Source organism: Neolamprologus multifasciatus, chromosome 11 (assembly GCF_963576455.1).
Source record: "Neolamprologus multifasciatus chromosome 11, fNeoMul1.2, whole genome shotgun sequence".
In the NCBI taxonomy this organism is placed as follows: Eukaryota; Metazoa; Chordata; class Actinopteri; order Cichliformes; family Cichlidae; genus Neolamprologus; species Neolamprologus multifasciatus.
In genome coordinates, this window is record NC_140449.1 from 9,344,245 (window position 1) to 9,356,162 (window position 11,918).

At 37.6% G+C, this 11,918-nt stretch overlaps 1 protein-coding gene across 3 annotated transcripts in view; it reads left to right on the forward strand.

The window, feature by feature from the left end:
• Positions 1–11,918, forward strand: part of cdkal1 (CDK5 regulatory subunit associated protein 1-like 1) — a 257,896-nt gene that overhangs the window by 205,557 nt on the left and 40,421 nt on the right. The window contains exon 13 of one of the 3 annotated variants that reach the window (XM_085176655.1): positions 10,436–11,590. The exons of the other annotated variants lie outside the window; for them this stretch is intronic. Coding sequence (XP_085032781.1) covers positions 10,436–10,534 — 99 coding nt within the window. The 3' untranslated portion in view covers positions 10,535–11,590. Of the gene's footprint in view, positions 1–10,435; positions 11,591–11,918 lie in introns of those variants that run through there. 3 annotated transcript variants of the gene reach the window in all.

Consider the following 11,918-nt stretch of genomic DNA (forward strand, 5'->3'; position numbering starts at 1 on the left):
GTCTGCTAGCTCAGCTTATGGTTTATTTAAGGATATCGTGTGTTTACTAACACATCCTATGTCTGTGCGTCTCTGTGCGTGTTTGTGCGCGAGGCTGAGGGAGAGATAACGAGCGAGTCACCATTTAGATTTAGAGAGAGGGGAGAAATAGTCGTTTCTGAAGCCATTATTGTTTTTATGCATCTGCCGGTTGTGATGAAAAGGTCATTAATAAAGACTGAGTTGGGGAGAGTGTTGTGAGTTAGTCGAGGCTTTATTGTAGCTTCAGGGTACCAACCCGATGAAACAATGTTTTTAAATGAACTAATTGTTGTTTTTGTACAGAGCTTGTGTCTTAATCTGTCTTCAATAATTCTGAATGACAAACTGAGTAAGTGGCTCGCTAAAATAAAAACCATAAAAGGTTTTTAGAAAGCATACGGGTTTTCTTTTTGTTTTCACTTTGACATTAAAAGTTAAACTATTGCAGTCTGTGCACGGTAAATGGTGTTTAAAACACCCCCCCCCCCCCCCCCCCCATATCTGCCTCTAGAGAAAATTATGTTAATATAAATATAAATAATCACCTAGTTTAAAAAATATAAATGTATGAATATATATAAGTCATAGTGAGCGATTGGAGAGCTCCACTTTCAAACAGTTAGTATACATCACTTATAGACATTTGCACTCTTCTGTTGTATTTATGTTTAAAAGACCTTCTTGTGTCGTGTGAGTGTGTGAGTGTGTGTGTGTGTTTACAATGATTAATGTGAGGTATCCCTTAGCCAGATGGTGGTGAACAAGGTCCATCCATCAGCAATGAAAAGAGCAGTGGGCAGAAAGCTGGCAGAGCACTTTGTCTGGGGCCAGTGCCCCCATCGGACACACTCACATACAGACTCTCTTAGGCTTTGACAGTGTAACCTATTAAGCCGTGTTGAATCCTTGTGTTATTGTTTTGGGGCTAAATTTCTTCTTTTTTTCCAGGATTGCAGGTTCTTGTTTGTTTTTTGTTGTTTTTTTCCGCCTTCAACTTAAAAAAAATCAAAACAAACAAACTTCTAGGGTGGAGGCTTGTTTCTGTTTTTTTTTATATCAATGCCAAACTTCTTTTCTCTAGCATGCAGTAGAGGGGCAGTATACTACTGTAGGGTTTTCGAATGCAGAGAATTTTACTAAAAGATATAAATGCTGAGCTTTTCATAAGTAAGGACAGCAAGATATTCTGTGAATGGTGACACCAAAACTGTGCTTTGGTCTGGTGGTTGATATTTGAAATTCTTTGTGAAAATTTCTCCCCAATCAGCTTTTTCCAGCCAAATGTTGACATTCTGATTGGACGTTACACTCATATTAAAATTGTCACTCTGTGGTGACACACAGAGAATCCTGCGAATGAAATGAGAGGATGATACAGAGAAATGACAGACTAATTATAGACAGACTTGTAAGAAAAATAATAAGATATCTCTTTGTGTAATTGTCTGAGGAACAAACACCAATATGACCTCCACTATTAACCAATAAGTATCTTTTACAGTGAAAACAATTTAAAACCTGTTCATAGCTCAAGTTATTAAGATACTTGGAGTTTTTCTTATGCGTATCGCATAGTCAGTGGTGATGCACAGTAATACTAGCATCCTTGCTATTGTTTGCCAAGAACAACTAAGTTATATTTCCCTGTATAAATGTGTAGTTAAAGTGTGTAATTGCACTTTTCTCATTCAGACTTTGCTGCATCACCGTGTCATCACTTGCAAAGTTTTGCTCCCTGAAGGATTTGCCCTTCCAGGTTGAGGTTGTGGAGTCCCCATCATGATTAGGTCATTGTCAGCAATGTGTGCGTCCACATATTCAGCTGACTCGAGTTAACAAAGCACCTCTCTCTTCTCCCCCACGCACTGTCACAGTCTCCTGAGAACACACACACACAGACAGACACACATACTCTCTCCATGCTGTGTTCATAGGCCTGAATGACAGGGGTGACAGTTTTCCCCGCGGCAAGAGAGGAGGGACAAGCTGTCAATATGGTCCGGTGCACCTGCCCAGCCTCATAAGAAACACACACAAAGGGAGCGAAACAGAAATAGGGAATATAGTAATAAAAAGGGAGTTAGACACGGCTGAATAATAGGCTCATAATGAAGGCCCAAACAGGGAATAAAGGCATGTGTAGAAAATAAAACACTTAATTACACATTAATAAACTCCCCCTTTGGATATTCTGAACTACTGCTTTGTTTAGGAGTTTACAGAGTTATCTATCATTGGGAAATAAAAGGAAAAATTCTAATTAGTCTAGCAGCTCTCTACAAAACTGGCCTTTTTTTTCCCGCCTGTTACTAAACCAAACAATTAGCATTTTCTTTTTTTCCCCTTTTGCCATTTTTAATTGCCGTTATTTTCTTTAAAATGAGTTTTTAAGCTGCTGTTGTTTTGCATTGTTGTGAAATGTTAACCTCTATCTTTGTTAAACTTGACTTTGGCTTGCCTTGCTTTTGTTTTTTTTCTTTTCCTGTTAATTAACTGACTATTCAGGACAAGACAAGGAGGAAGTGGGAAAATGAGACACTAGTACTGGTTATGGTAATTTATTTTCTTGCCATGTTCGCTTAACTTGTCTATTCATCCATCGGTTTTTGCTTTTCTGTGAAAGACCCGTTTTGCTCTGTGCAGCTTTTTTTTTAAGTACTTACTCTTTTTTGTTACTAGCATACAAAAGCAGTTGATTCTGTTTCATTTAGTTTTATGTTGATTAATTAAACTCTTTTCCAACTGATTTACTATTCATGATGATAATTATTAATTTTCATTGGCATGGCTTGCAGTGTCCAAGCCTGAAACTGTCACATCATGAGTGTGGCCTGGAGCATACTTACTCACTGGGTTGCACATCAGGGCTCACACTTTCAATGCAAAGTTTTACTGTTACATGTTGTAGATTGTTCTTTTGGGCAGTGGATCAGACTGACTGTGCAACTTTGTCACACTTCTTGATGCTTTTCTGTAGTAATTAAAGTAATGGATGCTTAGCACCCTGGCAGTTACCCGCTGAACATAAAAATAAAATCCTTGTGACAAACCTGAGGGGGCTTTAGGTAGGCTAAGGCAGCGGTCCCCAACCCCCGGTCCATGAGTCGTTTGGTACTGGGCCACAAGAGTGAAGACTTGGGTGTGAAATGTATGGTTTTCAGGGGTTTTATTGTTATTTTTTAAAATTGTTTTTATCGTTAACTCTGTTTTTTCCCATGTGTTATGAATAAATCTTGCTTTTGGTACTGGTTTTATTTTGTTGTACTTATCCGCGGCACCTTAAAGGCTGGTCCGTGAAAATATTGTTGGACATAAACTGGTCCGGAAAAAAGGTTGGGGGCCGCTGGGCTAAGGTACATAACATATTAGGTCTGTATGATGTGATGAAAGTCTCTGAGGGGAGATGGCTTAATATCAAATCAGCAATCTGGAAGTTTTTGCTTGTTTGGCTGTGCAATAGCAGAGCCTTGTTTAAACAGGGTACCTGTAAATGTTTTGGCCTTTCAAAATAAAATTCCCTCAGTTGACCAAAATGACAATTTCCCACCTGTTTCTCGATATTTATCTAGCTTTATTTTGGATAATTGACATTTTGCTCCCAATACTTCCTGCAGCCTCCATTATACATACTGAATAAATATCTTCATTACAAAGACATTGAATTCAGTCCCTTAGCTCCAAGTGTATAAAATCACGTACTTTGCATGAAGTGTGCCTTTAAAAACAATTGTGAAAAAATTGGTTTTTCTTTTTTTTCACTGAATTTGAGCATGGTACTGTAATAGGATGTCATCATTGCAACAGCTCAGTTTGTGAAATTTCTTCCATGGTAGACATTTCACAGTCAACTGTGAGTTGTATTATTGCAAAGTGGAGTTGTATCAAAAGTAGAAGAGTATGAAAAGTTACAGAGCGGGGTCGCTGAGTGCTGAGGTACAAAGTTGCCAACACTCTGTTCCTCACAGGAAGAATCCAATGAATCCAAACTAGGGCTGTTCAATATAACGATATATATCAGATGACGATATAAAAAACGTCTATCGTTTCATTTTACGCTATCATTTGTTTTGTGGTGTCGCAAAATAAACTGTTTACGGCAATATTTTTTCATCGTTTTGATGGTCACTGTAGTGGCTATATTAATTTCTTGAAGTTCTCTCTTTCTCTTATATTTTATATAACCACACTACAGACGGACAAGCGCCTGTTTTTATGCGTTGTGGTTAGCAACAATGATGGTAACAGCATCGCGTGTCCGCTTGTTTATGTTCCACATAAACCTTTCACAATAAAGCTCAAGATCCTGTTGAGACTTTTCAAAATAAACTGAATCACATGAAAGAGCAGATTATTTACGAATGAGAAGTAAAAAAGAGCCGCCAGGTGCTAAAAAAATAAACCTTAGACTCAAACGTTAGAACAGGCTTTTCCCCGCAGCACGCCGTGTAATCAATACTCACAAAGAAAACGGCGGCTGTTATAACTTATGTCTAAAAATGTGTTGTTTCATGCATCGGTTAAAACACTCGACTCCAGGTACGCGACACACAGTAGGAAACACTTCCCGCAAGTCGAGCTGCCCGAGATTCACAGAATTTACAGAAAATGTTACATTTTTGTGATTTATATCGTTACCGGGACGATAGAATTCTTATATCGGGATATGAGATTTTGGTCATATTGCACAGCCCTAATCCAAACCTCACCTTGAAATCCTGTCATGTTCCATCTAAGCCACTAACTAAAGCAAAGATGGATAATTGTTAGCACAGAGACCAAGATACCTGGATCTCATGCTGTACGAATTTTATGTGTGTTTTAAGGTTATTTAATGCACTTCTTCCACTTAAATCCCAGCTTATCACAGTACTGCACAGTCAGAGTCGCATACACTTCATCAGAACATCGGAAAAACTCAGCCCTTCTCTATAATTAATTCTCTTTGCCTGTATATATTGCATACTGCACAAGCGCTTTTGTTAGCCACTTTATCTTCTAGTTTCACAGGCCTTTGGAAAGCTTATCTTCCATTGTAAATTGCATGTTAACACAGGTTGAAATCTTGCATTTGCTTATTGATTCTACTTGGCTTTTATCTTGTCCACTGTATGTTTACAGAGTATCTATTTGTCCAACAGAACTAACTTCGGCAGTCGCTATAAACAGTGCAGACATAAATGTTTAAATCTTAAAGGTTTTGAATTAGCAGTATGCAAAATGAGTTTTCCTCCTGTGGCTTCAACATGTTCAAAGCGTGTCTGTCTTTACAAAACAAAAGGAAAAAGTCAGTTTTTTTACCACATTTTGTCCAAGACAATGTTGACAAAACTAAAATTATCTTAATTCAGTTGAGTTAGGATCGCTTTATTTGGCTTTGTTCTGGGAGAGCGCACCACCCACCATTTCATCTGCAAGAGATCCCTGTTGTTAGTCAGAATACATCTTTAAACTTTTATTTCAGCCTTTTAAAAATTCCTCTGGTATTTCATTAAAAGTTTACAGTTAACGCTATATTAGCATTTTTAGTATAACTCCAATAAGATGTGATTATATATTTACACACAGACTCTTGGTCTGCACAAAGTTCTCTCTGTAAAGAAAAAAACCCATCTGTGTTTATCTCATATTGCCTTTTATGCAGCTCCTCAGTGGGCATGCTGCCTCCACTGACCAAATACATAATTTGTATTCAGAACCATCTGAACTCTGAACTGTTTGTTGACAGACATGCCTGAATTTGTATCAAATCTCTTTATTTGCCTGGTCATTAAGTCCTTTGCATGTTGTTTTTGTTTTATATATTTATTTAATCTATGTTCTTGTAAATTTACTGATAGGGAGAGGTGTTAGCAACATATCTTAGAGTAGGAAGATCTTGGAGTACCTGAAGAATAGTGACTTTACGCTCAAGACAACAGTTTTTCCAGTTGGAGTATAGACATGCTGCTCACAAGGCCCTGCAAATGAGCTGTGTGTATAGCACCAAATGTAGGATCACTGCTGTAAAGTCCTTATTCTCATAACTGACTTCCAGAAACTGGGGCACAGTAGGGGGGATAAGTGATACATTAACTGTCTGCAGGCATTGTGTGGGTGTGTGTCTGTGTGTGTCTGTGTAAGCAAGCCAGATTTTTAGAATTTAAATGAAGGCAGTTAAAAATAGTGATGCAAGTCTGCCTTATGTTCTTTGTACGGGTTCGGGTGGCGAGGATTATTCCCAAGTTGTCATATCTGACATGTTTGTGTGACGTATAAAATATTTATTTTTTCGTTTAAAAGTCAGTCAGTAGATTATAACCATGTGAGATTGTTGTTTTCAGAAATTTCCTGTATGTTTGATGGGATCATTCATTAGAGCTCATTTGTGGTTAACCCATGTCATCATGCTGTGGGAGTCTGCTCTGTTTTATGTTTTTTTTTTTTTAACTTGACGCTTCCTTCTACACCCTAATCTTGTTGCCGTTTCTTTTCCTGACTACATATTAACAAATGACTTTCATATTCAGAAACATTTGCTATAAGGATGTAATCAATAAGCAAGAGAGAATTAAGGTATTTCCTCTCCTCTCTCACTTCAGAATATTTCAGTGATCGAATGCTAATAATCCAGATTTATGTGTATACTGTACCATGTAGGTCCAAATATAAAACTGTTGTCACATACCCTGGAGCTGATCCATGTCTCTGTGAGAAATCCCTTTCATTTAATGACAGACAAGGGGTATGATAAATGTTATATGCATACCAACCACATAGTAATCAATTACTTGATTTTTCATTTCATGTTAAGGCTCGAGACATTTTGCCACTACAAAAGCTTGCAACTGAAGTTGATTCATTACTGCAGAATTTTGTTTATTTTGGTTGGAATGTTTCAATAGCAGCACATAATTCTGTCCATATTTTGTTGATCATTGCGTTTATAGTACACACTCTTCATATAGGTCATAACGATGTGGTCAACCCGGCATCATTAGTCTCGGCTCTTTTGAAACACGCTGGACAGCTTGGGACAATGAAGGAATGAATCAATTAAAGATAAAGTGGAGAAAAGAGCTGGAGCTTCCACATATTGAAGAGGAGAAAACGAGACAAAAAGAACAAAAACACCTCAGAAAGAACAATGGGCTGAATATTTATGGGACTGAACGGAAGAGAAGGAAAACAAAGACAATGTTCAACAGCTTTGACACTTATTCTTGAGGTGGCCCTCGGTTTAATTTTTCTTCATAATATTTGGTGGAGTTGTCTCTCAATGTGTTGCGCATAGATTAGTGTGTTTGCTTGTTGTGCTGAAGGCCTGTTAATTGGGTGTTTGGGGCTAATAAATAGCCGTAATTAACAGGCATGGGCGAGGCAGGGGTGTTAAAGCTTTGGCAACCAGATGCAGGAGAACAATGAACTACAGTATGGTGAAATTCACCTGAAAGTATCACTCATTTAGATTAAAGGAGCATTGACAGAAGCGGCTTTGGAACCAAGAAGGTAGGTTTCTCTGTCACCAGTGAGACATTTGTTGCCACGATTAGTCGACTAGTCACGATTACGTCGACTATCAAAATCATCGACAACTGACTTAATAGTCGACGCCTCGTTTGAAGCTTTGTAAGATCACAAAAGACGCAGGAGTAAGTAGTAGGATTTAAGAGTGTAATAACGGACAAAACAGAAGATAGCAGCACTGCATGTACTGCCGTTAAACCCCGAGGAAGAAGAAGGAGCTGTGTCCCAGAATTCATAGCGCGGCCCAGCTCAGTTTCCAACAATGGCGGCAGCTAGTTAGTGTTAATATTACTCTTATTATTCTTTCTGGGTCACAAAATAAACATTTAACATATTTTCAGGTGAGAATGTAACTGTGTAAACCTCAAATATCTGCTCAGTTTATTAAGACACCACATATTTCGAAAAGCGCTCCGACGTCTGTTACCCACTAGCTCGATAGCTAGCCGGGGGCAAAGCTCACTAGAACCGGTGAGAACCCCGGACTCCGGGCAAATCGTTTTCAAACCCACCGCCGTCTTTCGCTACTCAGGTTAAACAGTGACAAATAAGTCACTTAGATAACTTAAAAATGTTATTGTTTGGCTTTTTTTTAGTATTTTATTTGTTCCTGAGTAAATCGGTTTGGCTGAGATTAAAGTTATAGTTTTTACACAGCTGAATAAATGTCAAGAAGACAACTGATTATCAGAAGTGTGAGATGCTCGAGAATATACTCCGGTGTCCCGTTATATTTTAGATAGCAAGGAGTTTATTAAACTTCACGAAACAATCTGCAAATTTCATTAAAATTTAATAAACTATCATCTCGCCTTTATTTTTAGTTAGCACATACCTTAAACACGTAAAGCTGTACGCTAATGATAGTTATATAAGAGCAGATGCTGCTGGTGCAATAAGCTGTACTTTTACGTCCAATGGATGCATGATCTGATTAGTCGACTAATGGCAAAAATAATCGGTGACTAGTCGACTACCAAAACAATCGTTTGTGGCAGCCCTAATTTGTTGTGATACTAACAGCGATAAATCGGAAGTATTACCTGGTATTGTCACCCCAACGCCTTAACAGTGTCATGTGAATCTTAAATATATATGGCGCTATATGCTGTAGTTTGTGAAAAGTGTAAGGTGGATCACACATTTAATGTATGTTGTTAAAGACGTGTAGTCTCTGTGTTGTAATGACAGTGTGTTGAAAAGCCAAAGGATACTGTGCGTTTGTAGTTTGGCTGAAAACTGATTGCAAACCCCACCTTTGTCATCTTTAGTCATCATTCTGTCATCTTCATTCTGCTCCTGATCTTGTCTTATGTTCTTTGACCTGGACGGTTGCTTGTCTTTTTGTGTATGTTGATATATGAGCCCAGGCTTGTTGAAGTGAGGTATAGTTGTTTGAAGTCCTGCCAGTTCAAGAAAATGAACTTTAAGCCCTTTAAAGAGCAGAAAAGCATCAGGGATTTTCTTTCTCTTGACTGTATCAGCTATTTATTTTCACCCATGGTTTTATTTCATGCCTGCGAAGAAGCAAATAGAAAGCTGAATGGGAGCAGGTGAGGTTCAAATGCACTTTATTTGTCTGGGTTTTTTTGTTTGTGTTTTTTTGTCACACCCTCTCATTTTGTGGGCTTTCAGGGACACGAGAAATAGACCTGAGGTTATTGTGATTTTCATGAAGTAAATAACTGGCCTGTGTCCTGATCTGATTACTTTTAATTGACTCTTTAGAAAGCCAAAGGACGCAAGAAGTGGTGTTTCAGAAAGCATACAGCGGCTTGACCTGTGGTGGTTCAGGGTTGAGCTTTATCAACACATTTATTGTATGGCTTTGAGGCATTGTATCACTTGTAGGGTATTAGTCAACCTTGTAAGTATCAATGGTGAAATATATAAACACTTCAGTCTAGAAATGTCACAATACCACAATACCATGTCTTTTCCATTAGCATCACTCTGTTATCACTCTGCGATCATCCTAAATTTGATACCAAACTCACAAAATTCATCAAATGAATGTTTTTCAGTAAATTCATCACAGCACATGTAATAAAAATAATGTTTTAAGAATTATATATTCACTTAGATGTTGTATTATAGCAGATAAGTTGCAGTCTGATGATGTGGCTGACACTTTATGTGTTATTATATATTGAGCTCTTCACAGACACACTTTAACACACTGGAACCCACGAGCATTGTTGTGTTTGGGTATTTATACATGTGGGTTTTGATACCTAAAATGAAAACAAAAAGCTAGTAAACATAAGGAAACAGCAAGTGAAATGAAAGATTAAGTAAACTAAAATTAGCTTATGCCAACCTCTTTAAATCAAGAGTTAGAACACAACTTTTAACTTGTAAATATGGCATTTTTAACATGTTTATGCTATAGACAAACTACATATCATCACACTAATTTGCAGATTTTTATAAACAATGAGATTCAGCTTTAGACTAACCATGTAAATGCTCTATAAACCAATTTGCAACCAGTTATTAAACATTAATGATCATCCATTGCTTAACAGGAAGGAACTACATTAAAAAAAATGAATTTTGAGGTAAATTACAGTAAATCATCAACTAAATTTAAATTAATGATCAACTTACTTCCAGTAACCATTATTAATAAATGTATTATCTGATGTCTATAGGGGACATTTTCATTCTATAAGCTGCACTTAATTTACATCTTTAGTGATTTAGCATAGATTCAATTTTTGGATCTGTGATATGGTTTTAACTGTTATACATATTTCACTAAAAGAAACAGCTTGAACTAATGTTTCAAGCTGTGTCTCTTTCTTATTTTGGTCTCCTTCTCTACCATTTATCTCTGAGTCAGACAGATTTCTGTCACACCATTAAAATAAGTCTTTTTTTTTTTTTTTCTTTTTTTTTTTTTTGAAAGGAAGGAGCAGTACCCCGAGGGCTTGTCAGCCGACTTGATGACATGAAGCTTCTGTTGAAAGAAAGCAGGGAAGATCAAATGCTTAATGGCCACCTGTGAATATGTGTCTGTGCCTGTTTCCGTTATTAAACACAGACTCTTATTTGAAGTCTTTTCAAGTGATGGATTGAATCTTTAGCACATAATGGAACTTCACTGTGCTTTGCTGGTGGAATCAAAATGAGGAATTTAACTTAAAAAGTAATATAATAAAACAGAAGAACGGAATAGCTACAGCTAAACGCTACAGTGTTATAGTATTCACCATATATACACCATTTGACCCAATCCCTGTATGGGTTTAGCCCCAAAATTGCTTTGGAATATGATGTAGGGTGAAAAACACACACACAAATATATATTAAATACAAACTACAAACCAAGGATAAAGTCAGCAGTTGACACAGACCTGTTAAAAGCACATATGCCGAGAATGGCGACAACAAAAAAGGGGATGAGACGTTAAAAGCAGGGCAGACCCGTTCGAGTCATCTCTTCTGATGCAGAAGTAATGCCAGCCTTGAGCAGAGTCTTTTCCAGGAACTGCAGCATAAACAAATTAAGCACCCCTCTAGCTTTTGTTTTTCTGTGCAAGTAGGGAGATATACTGTATGTGCATCGTCTTGAATATGTGCCTTTTTAGGCCATGTGGGCTTCAGTTTTGTGTGTGACTTAGCATGTGTAAGTGATGTTTGTTTTTCTGATATGGCTATAACAGCCTCAGCGGTCTTTTTCGCTCTCTCACTGGGTGTGTGTGTGTGTATGCAAATGCCAGATTGTAATAAAATTGTGTATTTTTCATCAGTACAGCACAGGTAGGAGCAATAAGGCCTCAAGCTATGGCTGAGCATTGGCAAAATCAGTGTATTTAATGCCCAACAGGCAAAAACAGGAGACGTAGACTATAGCTTAATGCTATGTCCTCTGGGTAACTGTATGATGTATTTTGGTGTTGGTGTTTGAGATTTCAGGAAATCTCATAGGGACACAGGCTATTTTTTACTAACTGTGGTGTAAACTCTTAGCTCTGTTGTTTTATATATATCTTTATTTCTATGAATAGATGGATATAGATCAGGGGCGATTTTAGCCCATCAAAGCACAAAATTAATCAAAGCACCCCCAAAGATTTCTTACTTTTTTGACTTTTTTTTTTTTGACAATATTTGCTGTTTGTGTGACACACTACTAAAAATATAAAACGCATACATTACTTGGTTGAGACGTAACATTTTAACAACAAAAGTATAGATAATCCCCCCTCCCTCCCAAAATGGTTTGTTCCAGCTCGCCCCTGCTCCTGCTCTAGCGCCCTTTCTGCCAGAGCGATGGTGGCTGAGACGCAGCAGAGCGGAGGTGTAAGTGCCTGGCTTAAAACAAGACTTATTAGCTGCATTTAACCTTGAGTTACTCTTTATATAGTTAGGTAGGAGTCAGACCATGT